This window comes from Schistocerca serialis, chromosome 2 (genome assembly GCF_023864345.2).
Source record: "Schistocerca serialis cubense isolate TAMUIC-IGC-003099 chromosome 2, iqSchSeri2.2, whole genome shotgun sequence".
In the NCBI taxonomy this organism is placed as follows: Eukaryota; Metazoa; Arthropoda; class Insecta; order Orthoptera; family Acrididae; genus Schistocerca; species Schistocerca serialis.
In genome coordinates this window covers 436,361,052-436,381,560 of record NC_064639.1, presented here as the reverse complement: position 1 = coordinate 436,381,560, position 20,509 = coordinate 436,361,052, and the positions used below count along the sequence as shown (strand labels likewise).

The following is a 20,509-nucleotide window of genomic DNA, read 5'->3' as shown; positions in this document are numbered from 1 at the left end:
AGACCAAACAGCCGGCATACAATATGTGTCAATTCACAGGTGGCTGTCTCTTTGATAGTATATGTTTTTCCAGTTACAGAGCTGGTGTAGGTGGTCGTAGGAAGGTGGTTCGGGCAAGTCTTACAGCAGGTAAAGGCACAGGAGTAGCAGGTATAGGTTAAGAAAATGCATGCAGGAGCATAGGGTCTGATTAGCACTAGGATATTAATGAGGTGTTTTTTTTTTTTTTTTTTTTTTTTTTTTTTTTGGGTGGGGGGAGAACGAAAGGTTACTTTGAGTGTGGTGGGCAAAATCACTGGACCTTATTTCAGACCATGATTTTAGGAAGTCATAGCATTGTTGAATTAGTTGATTATTACATTCAAGAACAGGGGCAGTACTGAGTGACAAGAAGTGTATTCCTCAGTTGGGTTGTTTTTTTGGAGGGATCACAGTACCAGGATTGAATGTGATGGCCTGAGAAATCTGGTTTTCAACTACACTAGTGGAATAATTACCTACAGTGAAGGCTAAGGTGACAATGGCAATGTACTATTGTAAAGAGTCTGCACCTCAACAGATACCTTGAACACCAAGACTGTGTGGGACTGAATATTTGAAATGAAAAACTGTCAAAATGTAAGTACTGTTGTTTGTTTGTAGATTTAATGTAAACAGAAAGGTGTGGCTGACCCTTGTTGGGGATAAGGTAGACATCAACCAAAGTGGTTTTTTTATTTATATGGGTGTGGCAGAATCGACTGAGCGGTTTAGAGGCATAACTGCTCGTGTGGTGCTTGGAGGAGGGAGTTGCGTATGGTCTCCCTTTGTTCCATCAGTGACTCCAGTTCAGTAGCCAAAATGGTTTTGACCAGAGCATATCGGGGATTTGCCATGCATGCAAATAATGACAACATCTAAATATCCAATCTCTGATCGTGATGCAAAGAGTTTTTCAGTAACTGTTCAACATTCTGCACAACAAAGCTGTGGCTAATACAGATGCAATTTGATCCTGGGTTCGACAGTTTGTAACACTCTTTAAATGTTACTACTTAACTTGTGTTGACCTGTGGTTCATTGACGTTGTGGATGCTGCGAATAATGAGAACATCACGAAAATTTCAAGCTTGCCAAATTATTTATTGACAGTAGCTGATCGACAGAACTGACATAAGTTCAAAACAATTTATGAAACTGAGCTAAAGCTAACTGACTCCCGAAGTAAACACAACTTGACTGACTGCCTGTGCAGCTTTGCTGTGTCACTTAAAATACAAGTTTAACAATCGCTACCATTGTTAATTTGTTACAAAATGTAACTTACAATTAAAAACAATTTCATCTAAACTAACTGCTGTTACAGTTGTACAGGTTATAAAATATGTCAAATAGCACAATATTTTTATCATCATCTTGGTTTTTGTGTGTGAAAATTAATTCACACTTGATTTCAACAATTATTTTGATTTTACTTTAATTTCATAATTAATTTATTGCTAACATTTGTTTGAATTATACACATCTTGCTTCGCCAGATTACATAAATTAAGTACACACGTTTTCTTAAATATGAGATTTTTGTAAATTTGGGTGGTGTAACTAGCAAGAGGTAAATATCTGTGTAATTTACAGGCATCATTAATTACGAAAAGAATAACAAATGAAATTACAATGCTGGATAATGATATTTTCATTTGAATCGTAATGAGGTTTTTGTGTTAGCAAATTTACAAATTGCAATTATGGTAAGTAGAGGCATTAGTTATTTATGCTAAAATTTCCACAGCCTCTTAATATTTGTTGCTAAAAATTTATTACTTTAGTTTCATGATCCGATATTTAATTTGGCATATGTACATATTTTTGCTAATGACAACAATCTATTAACAATCATGAGAATGTACATCATTCCAGAATATTCTATATGTCAAACTGAACTGAACGATACACATAAAAATACGCATAAAAGGCCCTAGGAAGTACTGAATCATATGGGAAATACATGGATGCATATAAAAAAGGTGGTATTGGACAGTTCATAATGATCTACATCTACATTTATACTCTGCAAGCCACCCAACGGTGTGTGGCAGAGGGCACTTTACGTGCCACTGTCATTACCTCCCTTTCCTGCTCCAGTCGCGTATGGTTCGCGGGAAGAACGACTGTCTGAAAGCCTCCGTGCACGCTCCAATCTCTCTAATTTTACATTTGTGATCTCCTCGGGAGGTATAAGTAGGGGGAATCAATATATTCGATACCTCATCCAGAAACGCACCCTCTCGAAACCTGGCGAGCAAGCTACACCGCGATGCAGAGCACCTCTCTTGCAGAGTCTGCCACTTGAGTTTGTTAAACATCTCCGTAACGCTATCACGGTTACCAAATAACCCTGTGACGAAACGCGCCGCTCTTCTTTGGATCTTGTCTATCCCCTCCGTCAACCCGATCTGGTACGGATCCCACACTGATGATGAGCAATACTCAAGTATAGGTCGAACGTGTGTTTTGTAAGCCACCTCCTTTGTTGATGGACTACATTTTCTAAGGACTATCCCAATGAATCTCCACCTGGTACCCGCCTTACCAACAATTAATTTTATATGATCATTCCACTTCAAATCGTTCCGAACGCATACTCCCAGATATTTTACAGAAGTAACTGCTACCAGTGTTTGTTCCGCTATCATATAGTCATACAATAAAGGATCCTTCTTTCTATGTATTCGCAATACATTACATTTGTCTATGTTAAGGGTCAGTTGCCACTCCCTGCACCAAGTGCCTATCCGCTGCAGATCTTCCTGTATTTCGCTACAATTTTCTAATGCTGCAACTTCTCTGTATACTACAACATCATCCGCGAAAAGCCGCATGGAACTTCTGACACTATCTACTAGGTCATTTATATATATTGTGAAAAGCAATGGTCCCATAACACTCCCCTGTGGCACGCCAGAGGTTACTTTAACGTCTGTAGACGTCTCTCCATTGATAACAACATGCTGTGTTCTGTTTGCTAAAAACTCTTCAATCCAGCCACACAGCTGGTCTGATATTCCGTAGGCTCTTACTTTGTTTATCAGGTGACAGTGCGGAACTGTATCGAACGCCTTCCGGAAGTCAAGGAAAATAGCATCTACCTGGGAGCCTGTATCTAATATTTTCTGGGTCTCATGAACAAATAACGCGAGTTGGGTCTCACACGATCCCTGTTTCCGGAATCCATATTGATTCCTACATAGTGGATTCTGGGTTTCCAAAAACGACATGATACTCGAGCAAAAAACATGTTCTAAAATTCTACAACAGATAGACGTCAGAGATATAGGTCTATAGTTTTGCGCATCTGCTCGACGACCCTTCTTGAAGACTGGAACTACCTGTGCTCTTTTCCAATCATTTGAAACCTTCTGTTTCTCTAGAGACTTGCGGTACACGGCTGTTCTCTAGAGACTTGCGGTACACGGCTGTTAGAAGGGGGGCAAGTTCTTTCGCGTACTCTGTGTAGAATCGAATTGGTATCCCGTCAGGTCCAGTGGACTTTCCTCTGTTGAGTGATTCCAGTTGCTTTTCTATTCCTTGGGGGAGGCTGTAGCATAATAAGTTGGAGGAAACTAGTAGCACACTAAGATGTTCTGCTCAGAGGCAAGCTGTTGCATTGGACGTTTTAGATCTCAGTTTGAACAGGATTTTACATTTTGTATTTGAATTTTCATCCATTCAATACAGTTATGGTCTAAGAATTGAGTCCACCAGACTATACCAAAACCTATGTGCGCAAATGCTTGCAGAAATCCCTCCAGAGGCAGCTTTCTTCAATAGCAACAAGGCACATTTTCTCTTTAGTGAGTTTGTGAATAAACAAAAGTTTTGTATCTGGGCTGAAAATAACACACAAATTATTCACAAAAGACCTCTACATTCCCATAAGCTAAAGGTGTGGTGTGGCATATCTTTGGGGAGGAAGGTGTATAACTATGACCATGGGCTCCAGATATTACTTTTCACTGTTGCAAAATTTTCTGCAGCCCATAATGAAAGAGATCGTTATAGAAGAACTTGTGGTTCCAACAGGATGGAGCTACAGCTCACACAGCCTGAAATTCATTTAGTGTTTTGAGAGACATGTTTCAGGGATGCCTGTTCTCTTTTAAGGGTTGATGTGAAGTGACCTGCGACCTCACCAGATTTGAGCATTTGTAAGCTCTTTCGATCGGATATCTGAAAGAAAAGGTTATTAAACTCCCTACCAGAGGTAAGGAAGCAGATTATTGAACAAGTGAACACCGTACCCCTTATTGAGCTGTTGAAAACTTCAGAGATAGTCTCTAAAAGTGTATTGCTGCTGACAGTCACTATCTTGAGGACATTATTTAGCACTGAATGAATAGAAAATGGTATGAACTCCTAACTTTGAAAATAAAAACAGTTTTTTTGTTTTTATACCCCTATTTCTCTCCTGCACCCCTGCCCCTGTGCCCACACATTCGCTTCCCCCTCCCCCTCACCCCCTCTCCTCCTCCCCCTCCCGCTCTCCCCCTCCCGCTCTCCCCCTCCCGTTGGTGGAGAAGCTTGCTTGACTCAGTGATACAAGTAGCTGGACCGTAATTGCTACGACAACGAAGGGATATCTATTGAGAGGCCAGACAAACGTGTGGTTCCTAAAGAGGGGCAGAAGCCTATTCCATAGTTGCAGGGGCAACAGTCTGGATGATTGACTGGTCTGGCCTTGTAACATCAACCAAAACAGCCTTGCTGTGCTGGGACTATGAATGGCTCAAAGCAAGGCGAAACACAGCTGTAATTTTTTCTGAGTGTCTGGAGCAGTACTCTGTGGTTAAACGATGATGGCATCCTCTAGGGCAAAATGTTCCAGAGGTAAAATAGTTCCCCATTCAACTCTCCTGTGGGAACCACTGAGGAGATGTCATTATCAGGAAAACTGGAATTCTATGGATTGGAGCATGGAATGTGTGATTCTTTAATTAGGCCTGTAGATTAGAAAATTATAAAGGGAAATGGATAGGTTAAAGTTAGGTATCGTGGGAACTAGTAAAGTTCGGAGGTAAGAGGAACAGGACTTCTGGTTAGTGAATACAGGGTTATAAATACAAAGTCATGTAGGTGTAATGCAGATGTAGGTTTAATGATGAATAAGAAAATAGGACTGTGGGTAAACTACTATGAACAGCATAGTGAACACATTATTGTAGCCAAGACTGAAAGGAAGCCCACACCTACCACAGTAGTGTAAGTTTATATGCCAACTAGCTCCACAGTTGATGAGGGATTGGAGGACTGTATCATGAGAAAAAAGAAATTATTCAGATAACTGGAAGAGCCAGCCATGACAAAACTCGTGCATGTGGTGAGCAAGATGTATGAAACAGGCACAATATCTTCAGATTTCAAAAAGAATGTAATAATTCCAAATAAAGCAGATGCTGACAGTTGTGAATTTTACTGGCCTATTAGTTTGGTAGGCAATGGTTGCAAAATACTAACACAAATTCTTTACAGAAGAATGAAAGAACTGGTAGAAGCTGACGTTGTGGTATATGAGTATGGATTCCAGAGAAATGTTGGAACGTATGAGCCAATACTGACCCTATGACTTCTCATAGAACATAAATTAAGGAAAGGTAAACCTACGTTTATAGCATTTGTAGACTGAGAGAAGTATATATTTGAAAGTTTGAGGTAGCAGGGGTATAATACAGGGAGGAAAAGGCTATTTACAACTTGTACAGAAACCACACGGCAGTAGAAAGGGAAGCAGTGATTGAGAAGGAAGTGAGCCTCTCCCTGAGGTTATTCAATCTGTACATCGAGCAAGCAGTAAAGGAAACTAAAGAAAACTTTGAAGTAGGAATTAAAGTGTAGGGGTAAGAAACAAAAACTTCGAGATTAGCTGACGACATTGTAATTCTCTCGGAGACAGTAGAGGACTTAAAAGAGAAGTTAAATGGAATGGACTGGATCTTGAAAGGAGGATATAAGATGAACATCAACAAAAGCAAAACAAGGATAACGTAATATAGTTGAATTAAAGCAGGTGACCCTGAAGGAATTAGATTAGGAAATGACACTTAAAGTAGTAGACGAATTTTACTATTTGAGCAGCAAAATAACTGATGATGGCTGAAGTAGAGAGGATATAAAATCTAGACTGGCAGTGGCAAGAAAAGTGTTTCTGAAGAAGAGAAATTTGTTAACATCAAGAATAGATTTAAGTGTTGGAACTCTTTTATGAAAGTATTTGTATTGAGTGTAGCTGTGTATGGAAGAGAAACATGGATGGTAAACAATTTAGACCAGAAGGGAATGGAAGCTTTTGGAATGTGACTCTACAAATGAATGCCGAAGATCAGATGGGTAGATCACGTAATTAATGTGGAAGTACTGAATAGAATTGGAGAACAAAGAAATTCATGGCACAACCTGACTAGAAGAAGGGATCGGTTGGTAGGGCATATTCTGAGACATCAAAGGATCACCAGTTTAGTACTGGAGGGAAGTGTTGGTAAAAAATAGTAGAAGGGACCCATGAGATGAATACAGTAAGGAGATTCAGAAGACTGTTACCTTTGAGATGATGCTAAATAATACAAATTATGGATATAATATTACTGGAACATACCAACACAAAATCACACATTTGCTATACATGGATGATCTAAAACTACTGGCAGCAACAAATCAACAACTCAACCAATTACTAAAGATAACAGAAGTATTCAGCAATGATACAAATAGGACCACTCTCTACACTAAATATACACACTTTTGGAACAGACAAATGTAAGAAAAATAGCATAGTCAAGGGAAAACACATTAAACAAGAAGATTACATATTGGATAACCACAGCGACTGCATAGAAGCAATGGAAAAAACAGATGCCTATAATTATCTAGGATACAGACAAAAAATAGGAATAGATAATACAAATATTAAAGAACAACTAAAACAAAAATATAGACAAAGACTAACAAAAATACTGAAAACAGAATTGACAGCAAGAAACAAGACAAAAGCTATAAATACTTATGCTATACCAATATTGACCTATTCATTTGGAGTAGTGAAATGGAGTAACACAGAACTAGAAGCACTCAATACACTTACATGATCACAATGCCACGAATATAGAATACATCACATACATTCAGCAACAGAAAGATTCACATTAAGCAGAAAGGAAGGAGGCAGGGGATTTATCGACATAAAAAACCTACATTATGGACAGGTAGACAATTTAAGAAAATTCTTTATAGAACGAGCAGAAACTAGCAAAATACACAAAGCAATCACTCATATAAATACATCGGCTACACCATTGCAATTTCATAACCACTTCTACAACCCTTTAGATCACATAACATCAACAGATACAAAGAAAGTAAATTGGAAAAAGAAAACATTACATGGCAAGCTCCCGTATCATCTAACACAGCCACACATCTATCAAGACGCATCCAACACATGGCTAAGAAAAGGCAATACATACAGTGAGACGGAAGGATTCATGATTGCAATACAGTATCAAACAATAAACACCAGATATTACAGCAAGCATATTATTAAAGATCCCAATACCACAACAGATAAATGCAGACTTTGCAAACAACAAATAGAAACAGTAGATCACATCACAAGCGGATGTACAATACTAGCAAACACAGAGTACACCAGAAGACATGACAATGTAGCAAAAATAATACATCAGCAACTTGCCATAAAACATAAACTAATAAAAGAACACGTTCCCCCATACAAGTGTGCACCACAAAATGTACTGGAGAATGATGAATACAAATTATACTGGAACAGAACCATTATAACAGATAAAACAACACCACATAACAAACCTGACATCATACTCACCAATAAAAAGAAGAAATTAACACAACTAATTCAAATATCCATACCCAATACAACAAATATACAAAAGAAAACAGGAGAAAAAATTGAAAAGTACGTCCAACTGGCTGAGGAAGTCAAGGACATGTGGCATCAGGATAAAGTTGACATTATACCGATTATACTACCAATTACGGGAGTCATACCACACAATATCCACCAGTACATCAACGCAATACAGCTACACCCAAAAGTTCCTAAATGCAATGTAAATATACCGTACAGTTAAAAGGAAGTCACGCATGATCAAGGTCCGCGTCACTTTCCATTTTTAACCAGACATAACATCTGAGAAAGGAAAGAAATAATAATAATATCAACAACAACAAACAACATAGACATTGAAGTCTGTGAATTCAAACGAGTTCAACCATTTCTGAAGAATTGTGCTCATTAGTGTATAATGTTGTCTGTCTGATGATCGTGTTCTTACAGATGGCATATAAAATGAGCCACCACCGTATTGTTGTCAATGTTTTTGGTGGTTTCACTTCAGGAGCACAAGAAAAATATTAACATAAATGTTGGTGATCACTATTTTATGGTCATTAGGCTGTGTTCTATGTCGTGTTTCTGTGCCTGACATCATGTCTCTTATAATGCTAGAGACATCATTAGAAACTACAAACACATAGTCAGTTGATTTTCAAGCTTCAACAAACCTATATTGTTTAACTGCATAGGCTTCTGCAGCCAGAGTCAGTTTACTTAAACATTTTCTGAGTATTGTCGGAACCTCTTCAAGAACTGCATCTGTGGATATTAATCTGTGAACAAGGTCTCTCTATGTTTGACTAATCCTTTGAGTCTTTCAAAAATCTTAGTAAAACATAACTTTAACATACAGTAGTATGTTCTAGCTTGTGTGTCTGCATATGGACTGACAAGACTCACAAGTGTTAGCAGACAGCTGTAATTTATGGATCAGTGCTCAAGGTTTTGCTCATGACACTACCAGGTACTGGATTGCGAGAAGACTATGGTGAAGGAAGTGTTGTTCAACAAACTGGGCTTGGTGAAAATGACTTCAAACTACAGTATTACCGCACTTTTACGTTCCTGGAATTAACGTTTTCCTGCTGTTTACGGTCCCGTCAAATTTCCTATGCCCACAATGTTAATATGCACCTGATTTTGTGTCAACATATCTATAATTTTCCCGCAATTTATGTATTATGAAAAAACGTTTGTGGAGAAAATATGATACTGGCATGATGTTGGCGTTCCAGTAGTGTTTACGAATATTAAGTGGTTAAGTTTCTTGATACCAGGGCACTCTATTCAGTAGATTTGAACTGCTAAACGAGTAAAAGTTGTAACAATTCATGCCATATCTCGCGCCACTGCCAAGCTCTACTTGGCGTAGTGGCTGATGAGAGTAACTAGGTTTGTTCAAATGAAGATATCATGACCAATCACAACCATTTCCAAACTGTCTCTACTGCACAAATACAGTTTCATGATTGTTGTGATCATCGTGACATCTTTGTCTAACCATATTTAGCATGTTTCCATGTATGGCTACGTGGAGCGCTAGTTGACACCGTCATTCACTTTGCGTTGCTCAAATATTGTTAGTGTAAACACAGTGTCGGTTATGTATTTTATTCATGCTGAGCAAAACGTGTTTTGAGAATCTATACTCATTGTCGAGTGCAGTATTTATGTATTTACTTTTTGTTATGCTACACAAAAATCAATGAGAGTGATAGTTTGTGTGTGTGTGTGGGGGGGGGGGGGGGGTTGGTTTCTACATAACTGATGAGGCACAGTACCTGATAACTTCAAAAAGACGCCTAAAATGCAAGAGACGCAGAATAACACACATTCAGACACCATACAAATACTTATTTACATATTTGCACTTGACAACGAGAAAACATTCTCAAAATACGTTGTGCTAAGCATGAAAAAATACGTACTAGTGCAGTATTTCATTATTTAAATAATGAATAACAGCTGCAGGCTTTCAAAAACATCGATTATTTTTTAAATTGAGTCAAACGTTTGTACTTCCCAGACAGTTATCAATTCGTTACATCAGCTGTTTTTGTAAGATAATAAACCTTCATTAGATAGTAAAACAGTCCCTGACAAGTCTTTTGATGCCTATTATGTACATAAATCATACATAAAGTACAAGGGGGTATCATATATCTAACTTTTAAAGCTTAAAAAGTTTTTCCCACATTTTACACCATTTTTTTTTAAGTCCCTTGAAAAGTGTAAAAGCAGTGTTTCACTGTAGCATTTTTTCTCCCTTTTGTTGATGAAATATTTGGTGTTCTGACCCGGAATTGCAACAAACCATAGAACATTCTTCCGAGTTGGATTGTAAATCTATGAAGGCGAATGACAGAAAAAATGTTCACCCACCTCCCCTCATACTGCCCCTTTAGTTAATCCCTTTCCCCAGTTTTGTTGGACGAGAATCTCAGGAAAGATTCAGATAAGTGCCTGTCAATTTCTTTCTGTACTGTCAGCAGCTATGACATTAAATATTGATCTTCAGCTGCAGAATCAATTGTGTCAAGGATCTGTTGACAGGCTCCAAATACAGAGAGTTTTGTTCTTTCAGTTTTGATGGTATAGTGTACCCTGATGACAAACCGAATAATGATGTTAAAAATTGTAACATAGGCTCTTATTAACAGTAGTAGGAATCCAAAAGTATGCTGAATGGTTTGGAAGGAACATTAACCAAACTAAAAAAGTGGCTATGAAGATCAACTTTCATCTGAATTCTGTAAACCATTAATATCTCATATACATGCCCAGTAATCATCTTACTTAAAATTTGTGCTGACAGCTAATGAATTGCTGTGGAAGACCTCTTTTGATATAAAATCATTGTGATAAAATTCAGTTATTCTCCAACCTTTTAAAATGACAAAGTGTCTCTTTTTGCACTGTTTGGTGACTGAACAAAATACTGAAGTAATGTCAATTATGAAATGTTATTTGTCTACAGTATAATTTTTTTGTACATCATTCATGTATTTGCTGGCCAAAATTGTGTAGTAGTACAGAAAATAAACTAAATGTTGATAGTTACAAGTAGTACGGAAGCAAAAAAAAAAATTAAAAAAAAAAAAAAAAAAAAAAAGACTCCTACAAACTGCGTACCCAGATTCAACATAATTCATTGGACAAGAAACTGAATGTGAATCTATTGCTGAAAATAACATAGTTAATGAGTTGAAGATCAACATCAGGATAACCACATTATAAGCCAGAATTGGCATTGGGAATGCCCCTTTCTGAATGTGTAGTATGGCTTCATTAATGGTCACTGCATTGAGTTATATTACCACACTCAAATATTTCTTGTCCCACCTCACTTGTTCTGAGGGAGTCTTACTGGGGTAGTGTTAAATGTAGGCATGTTGTTCATACTTGATGCAAAGTATGCATATGTTGTGAAAATAATTGGATATTTCTGTAGTATATATGTAGAAGTACATGAAGTTATTGATTCATTGTTTTGCGTGCCACTCATTGAAGGAAAACGTTTCTTTAGCATACAATGTGGTTTATCACAAGGCAAATTATCCAAGGATACAGTAGTCTATAAATAAAAGCATCGCAGGGATATACTTCAGCATCACACGTGAGGATACTGTCGATAAACAGACAAAAATTGGTTTTATTTTACTTTTGTTTAACAATACATTATTGCCACATGTGAAGAAAGATAACATACAGTAACATAGTTTACATTCAGTGTTCGAGTCCATTTACAAAGGCAAAATATAAAATTGCCATATAATTCATTGTATGGCCTTAAGTTTCTTAAATGTAAATTCATGATGGAAATAGAAGACTTCAAGGTGGTGGTACTGGCTGGCAGGAAGAAATTTTTCTGACATTTGTTGTGATATTATTCTCAGGCAATACTTTATGTATGTTAAATGTCCCACGATGCACAGTGGTTTGAATCCTAAATTAAATCGCAGGTTTGCTGTTAACTAGCTGAGTTGTTTCATTAAGAGGTGTGAGAAAGGTAAAAGCATTGTAACAGTTAGACCAGCTTCATCTCTGAATTCCTAGATACCACTGACCACTTACTTTGGGCTCAGTAGGCACTTATACCTCTTTAATGCCCAATTGAAATTTTTGAAGGACTCTGAAATGTACATAGGAATAATTTTGTACACTAATTAGTGCTTGCTGCATACATTCACATGAGTGAAAATAATTGTGATTGGTGGGATGTTGTTTACAACCACATATTTTTTAAATTTAGATATAGTGAAGATGGTTGCTGCGGAATGGGAAAAAGCCGATCAAGGTGTGCGTGACTCCTTGCAACGCAAATTCCATGAAGAGATGATGGAGTATGCAGAAGAGTATACACACTACCAGAATAAACTGACAGATAAGCAGCGGCAAGCTCTCCGTGAAGCTAAAGACCAGAAAGTGAGAGAGAAGAGAAAGAAACTTATTCAGAAGGTAGCTTTCTGATTGTCACACTGTTTTTACACTGTCATTATGTGTATCATGTGTGAATTTGTTAAGATAACATACAGCAAATATATATATGGTATTATAAGCATAGTGTTAGATTATTAACATTTGCTTTTTATTAAGCTTGCTGTCACTTGTGTGGCTAATTATTTCTGCTTTTATTAATTTTCCAGTAGGTAAATTTCTGTCCCTCCTTTCATTCTTCATCTGAACTTCAAACTCAGACGAAAATAGATAAATTTCAACAATAAAAGGAACAATTAGAAGATTTGCGTATGCAAGAAAAAGAGATATGGATAAGTAGTCATGAAAGTGTGCTAAATAGCTGTGCATACTGAAGTGATTGGTTGTACTATGGTAAATTAGAGTATACAAAAAGTCTGACAAAGCCTTATTTTTGCTCAGCCCAAAGTTTTTTCTGTAAACAAATGAAAGTGGGATGAATTGAGTTATTGGAAGGATAAGTTATTCGGAAAGTTTATGTGGCAGAAAGAAAAGGAGCAGTGCCATCCAACAAATTGTTGTCTTCCTGATATCCAGTAAAATGACATTAACAGGAAGATATACAGCTAGTTATAGAACATAAAAATGATAAAAAAGCAGTTGAAAGAAAGGAGTGGAAATGTGAGAAGTTAGGAGGTGTAAGGATGATTGATAAATGGGAAGGTTGAAACGGAGGTAGGATGTAGCTGAAATTTTACTTAGACCAAGGGATTAAAGATACATTGTGAAAAAAGAGAAAAGCAACCTTCAGTTGATGAGATTAAGACCAGAAAGATGAAGAAAGTCACATATCCAGTAATGAGCAATCTGTGATGTGAAGATCAGATGCACTGAGGGTGTATTAGTAAGCTTAAGCTCTGGAAGAAGCGAGTATGTTCCTACTGTTGTATGTCATAGTATGATCACCTTAGCTGCATCATACACTGATGAGACAAACATTATGACTACCGCCTACCGTGAAATCAACTGCTATCTTGTGAGGCTGCAGGCAAGTGATGCAGAAAAAGCAAGTAAGCTATATAAGCTATATATGGGGAAGCATTGTAGCTACAATACAGGCCACAAACTGGGAAATCCACTGGTATAATTGCCCTTGATAGAGGGCATATTGTTGTAGTTCACCACCTGGAAATGAGCGCCTCCGAAAAAGTGAAGCTATATGCTTGTCTGTCATGAGCATCTATAGAAAGTTGTTGAAGAACGGGGTACCATGAGTAAGCAACAATGTGTAGATGTCTACACCTCCATATACCGTTCAGTTCACCATAGCAGATAACCCCTACATATTCTCTTGTTGATCCAATGAGTGCAGTGAGCATGGGATGATCGAGAGTGGACCGTGGAGAAATGAAAAGTGACACCTGGTCAGATGAGTCATTTATCTTGATACACCAAGTCAGTGGTCCATATATACTGTCATTGAGGTGAATGACTGCTCGAAAAATCCACTATGCCATGGGACCTGTGGTAATTATCAAAGTTACCTTACAGCTGTGGCCTATTGAACATTGTTGCGGAACACTTGAATCCCTTCGAGAGCGATGCCTTCCTCGACAGCAGCAACAGTAAGATAACTGTCGATGCCACAAGCCCAGAATCATGTAACATTGGTTTGAGGAGCATGCTAGTGAACTCAACATTGATTCCTTTGCCTCCGAATTTCACCTGATCTGATCCGGTGAAACACATGTGGGACACTATCGGCCATCAAGTTTCTTACCTCCAAACCACCAGCCTGTAATTTTCAGGAACTGGGTGACCTTGATATAGACATCTGATGCTAGATACTACATTGTGCTAATGACTTGTCGAATCCATGTTACATAGAAGCAATGCTGTACTGCATTCTAAATATGGACCTACACACTATTAAGCAGGCAGTTGTAATGTTTTGATGTATCAGTGTATCTACAGTACAGGCCATGTGTCTGTGCTTCTGTAAAGTGATTTTTGTTCTGTATTTTTATGTAAATGAAGTGAAAATGCTACAAAACAAGAAGAAACAAGGTTCAAATGGCTCTGAGCACTATGGGACTCAACATCTTAGGTCATAAGTCCCCTAGAACTAACTAACCTAAGGACATCACACACACCCATGCCCGATGCAGGATTCGAACCTGCAACCGTAGCAGTCCCGCGGTTCCGGACTGCAGCACCAGAACTGCACGGCCACCGCGGCCGGCAAGAAACAAGGGAGAAAACAGTTGTGGAGATACAACTAAAACGGGAACATTCCCAGGTGTAAGTAAATGATCTTGACGAAACTTGCTGGGTATCAAGAGGTGTCCAAATAATACAGTTTAAATTCTAAGGGGTAAAAAACACCCCAAAAGGTAATTTGGCATATTAGGTTTAGGGGGAATATCTTTGAAACCATGATGTGTAAAAATGTTTTTCATAGAAAAGTTGAAATGAAATTAACATTCTTGAAAACTGTATAATCAACTTTTATAATTACTTAAAATTTTGCAAACTAACCCGCCATCATTAACAAATTATAAAAAATTTAAACTTTAGTTACAACATAATTTAAAGAAGCTTTCACGCCACCTCAGTTCATGTGTAATCAAACTGGTTTCTGAAATCCATTTTTCGAAAATAAGTTGTACACCCTGTGGTATCATAGTATTTTCACATACGTAATTAAAATATTTAAACATTCATTATTATTCAGATTATTTGTTTTACTTATTTTTTCATTTTTTAAATTGTTATTTTATGTTTTAAATTCATGTTTTTTTGTATTTTAGTTTATCATTTCACGTGAGTATTTTGTTAACAGAAACTAATAACCAACTCATTCTTCTTACACAAAATCATTAAAATAATGTTTATCTCTAAAGTAATGTTTAAAACTTAAGAAAATCCACGATGGGATGTAACAATATTATGAAAAGGAAGGGTGCTACTCGCCATACAGTGGAGATGCTGAGTTGCAGATAGACATAACAAAAAGACTCTCACAAATAAAGTTTCGGCCATTAAGACCTTTGTCAACAATAGAGGACACACACACACACACACACACACACACACACACACACACACACACACACAAATTCATTTGTCTGAGACTGCAGTCGTGTTTGAGAGTTGCATTTGTGTGTGTGTGTGTGTGTGTGTGTGTGTGTGTGTGTGTGTGTGTGTCATTAATTGTTGACAAAGCTGTTAATGGCCTAAAGCTTTATTTGTGACAGTCTTTTTGTTGTGCCTATCTGCGACTCAGCATCTCCACTATATAGTGAGTTGCAACTTTCTTTTCATAATATTGTTTAAGACATAACATTTTTTTACACCATGCACATAAAAAGAACAAATTTCTGTCACATAATAAACATGGCGGATGACACAGTATAAAACTAAATCCAGCAGGATTCTCAAATTGTGGTGAACGATCCTCCAAGTATCCTGATTTCCTTCAGGTATATTTTGGTACATTGGAAAATGGTGTTGAAAAGAATTGATTATGTTCTAGTGACTGCAGCATGATTCTATTGTTTCTCAAATGGAAACTGATATCATAACCATTGAGAACTAGATCCGAAAATCTGCTAACAAAATTCTTCCAGCATTGAAAGCCATATATATCAAACACTGTACCTATTCCATTGAGCCTTTTGGGATCACCAGATTAAAAAGTTCTATGTCTTCAGGTATGATGCTCTAAATGTGTTTTCCTCGTGACATCTCCTGCCCCCTCCCCTCTTTCATGGTTTTAAAAGAAAGCAATGGAGAGTTTGGTCTGAAGATTCAAGAATCTCTCTCTCTCTCTCTCTCTCTCTCTCTCTCTCTCTCTCTCTCTCTCTCACACACACACACACACACACACACACACACACACACACACCTCATCTCCAATGCAGGAAAAAATCTGTGCCTTGGTTAGATTTTTGTGGTGGTCATTGTGAAAGAACAGTTTTGAGCATCATAACTGAGGCTAAGGAACTTCTTAGTCTGGTGATCCCAAAGGGCTTGATAGGATAGGTACAGCCATTGCATGTATATGGCTTTCAATATTAGAAGAAATTTATGAGAAGAATTTTCAGATCTAGGTATGCTGAGTGATTTTGAAGTCAGTTTCCAGTTCAGAAACAATATTATCAAGCTGCAGTCACTAGTACATAATCAATTCTCTTTGCCAAGGTTATCCACTGTATTTGAAATGTTCCTGGTACAAATCACCATATTTAGAGGTTACCCTGCCACAGCTTGAGAGTCCTGCCGAATTTCATATGCCATGCATATTATCTTTGCCAAGGTTATCCACTGTATTTGAAATGTTCCTGGTACAAATCACTATATTTAGAGGTTACCCTGCCACAGCTTGAGAGTCCTGCCGAATTTCATATGCCATGCATATTATGTGAAGAAATACTGTTCATTTTGTGTGCATGGCGTAAAAAAAATTGTTTTAAGTATTTTGTTGAGGATAATCATTATTGTAATGATTATGTAACATAATAATGAGTCAGTTATTATTTTTCGTTTAACAAAGGACTTGTGAAATGATAAAGAAAACAACAAAAAATGTGAAACTTCCTGGCAGATTAAAACTGTGTGACCGACCGAGACTCGAACTCGGGACCTTTGCCTTTCGCAGGCAAGTGCTCTACCATCTGAGCTACCGAAGCACGACTCACGCCCGGTACTCACAGCCTTACTTCTGCCAGTATCTCATCTCCTACCTTACAAACTTTACAGAAGCTCTCCTGCGAACCTTGCAGAAGTAGCACTCCTGAAAGAAAGGATATTGCGGAGACATGGCTTAGCCACAGCCTGGGGGATGTTTCCAGAATGAGATTTTCACTCTGTAGCGGAGTGTACGCTGATATGAAACTTCCTGGCAGATTAAAACAGGAAGTTTCATATCAGCGCACACTCCGCTGCAGAGTGAAAATCTCATTCTGGGAACAAAAAATGTGAATTTCAAATGTAAAATAATTTAAACTATAAAACAAAAATAAGTAAAAGTGCTCAATCGTAGGAAGGCACAACAAAAAGACTGTCACAAATAAAGCTTTCGGGCAGTAAGGCCTTCACCAAAATCAGATCACACGCATGCGCACGCGCGTGCACACACACACACACACACACACACACACACACACACAAAACTACAGTCTCGGGCAACTGTAGCCACACTGCGAGCAGCAGCATCTATGCATGATCAGCTGCTTCTCGCATTGTGGCTACAGCTGCCTAAGACTGCAGTCGCATGTGTGAGTTGCGCTTGTGTGTGTGTGTGTGTGTGTGTGTGTGTGTGTGTGTGTGTGTGGTTATCACAATAATAGTAAAATTGGGCAAAAACAAGAAGTATGGATTGCATTATTTTGACCGTTCTACATACCCAACTTTCATCAAGATTGTTTATTTACACCTGGGAATGTTCCCCTTGCAAGTAACTGATCTTTTCTGTATAGATGTGCAATATGATTTTTCTGTCATTTCTTTGTCATTATCACCAGCACCAGTACCACCTCCTCCTCCTCCTCCTCCTCCTCCTCCTCCTCCTTCTTTCTATGGTGTCACAACCTTGCATGGGATAGTAGTGTACACTGTCTGGAGGAGTGTGTAGGGACTAAGACTGCCAACAGGTACAGCGTCAGGAGGCTCTGGGGCAGGGAGGTGGGGAAAAAGGAGAGGAGCAGGGAAAGACAGGCAGATGCCTTGGCAGAGGGCTGCAAATAAACAGGGCAGGTGATGAGAATGGGGAGGAGGTGATAGGATAGAGAGGGTAGAAACAGTCTTTCCGTCACACACCCTGTTTAAGCCCTTTGCCAGTGTCTCCGCCTGTCTTTTCCTGCTCCTCTCCTTTTTTGCTCCTTTTGTCTGCACCTCCCTGCCCCATAACCTCCTAATGTTGCACCTGTTGGCAGTATAGTCCATGCACACTGAAGGCTTTGGCCGAAAGCTATATGTGAGTGTCTTTTAATTGTACCTGTCTGCAGCTTGATGTGTCTTCTTTACAGTATAAAGCAATCTGTCTTTTCCTATGTTGTTGATATTCCTACCTAGAGTTTCCATTGTGTGATTTCTCAGAGATTTTATATGTTCTTCCACACTCTCTATCCACAGCTTTCGTGGCTGTCCTCGCTCTCTCCTTCCAGTTGACCTCCATTCAAGAATGTATTTAATTGTTCATCCAGTGTCTGTTCTAAAGGCATGTCCAAACCGGGCTATTCTCCTACTTTTTATTGATCGTAACAGTGTCAGCTCCTTGTGTGAGGCAATCCAGTTCAGTGTTTATTCTAGATCTCCAGAAACGATTGTTATCCTGATCTTCCCCATAGATCTTGAGCAGAACCTTGCATTGAAATATCCTGAGCTGCTGCTCGTAAGCACTCATTAGTGTTGTTTCATATTTACTGTAGGTTACATCTGGCCTGATTATGACTTTATAAATTTGAAGTTTCATTTGCCTATTTAATAACCTAGAGGTTAACAATTTCTTAAATGTGTGGAAGCATCTAATACTACTTAGGACGTGCTCTTTTATTTCATTTGACATGGAATTTGTCCTGTTAATATTAGATTCCAGATATTTAAAGTTTTGCACATGTTCAAAATTGAAACCATCTGCTGATGGTTTATCCTTCTTGTGAAATTCGTGTATTTAGTCTTCTTTTCATTAATAGCAAGACCTCTATGTAGTGTCACTTCATTCATATCACCTTTTGTTCCCTCAAGTAAAACTCTTCTTCTGCTAATAATTGCTGCATTATCAGCATAAGCACATATCTAGGTTGAATTTGTACCTGTGTAACCAGATATTTGAAGCTTTTGAATGGCTGCTTCAAGAGTCAAATTAAAGAAAAACATTGTAGAGAGGGCATCCCCTTGTATGACTCCTTTATGAATACTAAACCATTTACTGGGTTTTCCATCCACTCGCTACGCCACCTTGGAACCAGCTTGGATAAATGAAGCATACTTAGAAGGTATACCAAGCAGGAGCTAATCATTTAGCATTTCTGTCCTGTCAAGACTATCAAAGGCCTACTTGAAGTTACATAGAGGTTATGAAGCTCAGTACTGTACTCATATGTCTTTTCATGTATTTGCCTCTGCACAGATACCTGATCTATTGTTGATATATTGGACTGAAGTACCCACTGATATTCTCCCAGAATCTCTTCTGCCTTTGGAACCAGCCTGTTGTGGATTATTCTGGAGAGAGTCTTGTAGGTTACATTCAGATGGATAAGTCATTAGTAATTTGAACAAGAAGCCTTGTTTCCTTTCTATGGATTGTTTGGATTGCCCCCCAAAGGTCCACTCTTTTGGGATTCTTTCCCAATTCCATATGGTTTTAACTGTGAAGTACATGAGACTGGTCCAAAGCAACCCAAATTCATGAAACAATCAACCAGGACAGAAAAGAGACTCCCATGAATCCCCACGTAACAAGATACAATACGCTGATGTGAATGGCACATTGGAAAGGCATGCAAGAGGGCACTAGCTAGCACTGCTCCACTCATATACATGTGTGTGTCGCCAGTAGACAGTGTGGCGGACGCGTTGCTGTGTGTTTGCTTCCCACAGGTGGCCCGTGCTGATGCAGTTGATGGCTGATGCAAACGTGCATGTGTGGTGACACCACACTCGGTGAGCACAAACTAGTCACAGGATATAACACATCTCTCCCTCGTGTGAAGTGGACCCCCAGGCAACGGAGGAGATGCCGGTGGGATGCTGTGCTGGGTGAGCACTGGAGCATAGGGCTGGAACGCGCGGGGGCACATGCTCGCTCAAGGGCAGTGGATCTGCATGGCGCCAGAGGACAGCACTGTAGAGGAGGGTGCCATTTCCATTTCAACATAGTCATCATCAGGCAGGTCCCATTGTGTGATGGCAGGGCCACACCTACCAGCTATGATGGATGATGTGATGATGGAGAGCTGTCCGGTGGAGGTATTCTGAATTGAACAGCAGGGTGTAGCAATGGACCCGAGACCAGAGATGGAACAGCACTCAGCACTGGGAAGCTGGAACCCCAGGACACCACACGTGGAGGAGGCAGCCGATGGGATGGGCGCACCTACACAGCAGGCGACAATGGGCTTGTGGTAGAGGGCAATGGGGCGGGCTGCTTCGATGGTTGCCACATCTGCAAACCAGTAGCTTCCAGTG

General features: G+C 38.8%; 1 protein-coding gene across 3 annotated transcripts in view; it reads left to right on the top strand.

Annotated features, from left to right (window-relative positions):
* The window catches only part of LOC126457300 (transcription factor A, mitochondrial), a 103,621-nt gene that overhangs the window by 14,849 nt on the left and 68,263 nt on the right, over positions 1–20,509 (top strand). For all 3 annotated transcript variants that reach the window (XM_050093483.1, XM_050093481.1, XM_050093482.1), the window contains exon 3: positions 12,153–12,358. In XM_050093483.1, the coding sequence (XP_049949440.1) occupies positions 12,153–12,358 (206 nt within the window). The remainder of the gene's footprint in view (positions 1–12,152; positions 12,359–20,509) is intronic.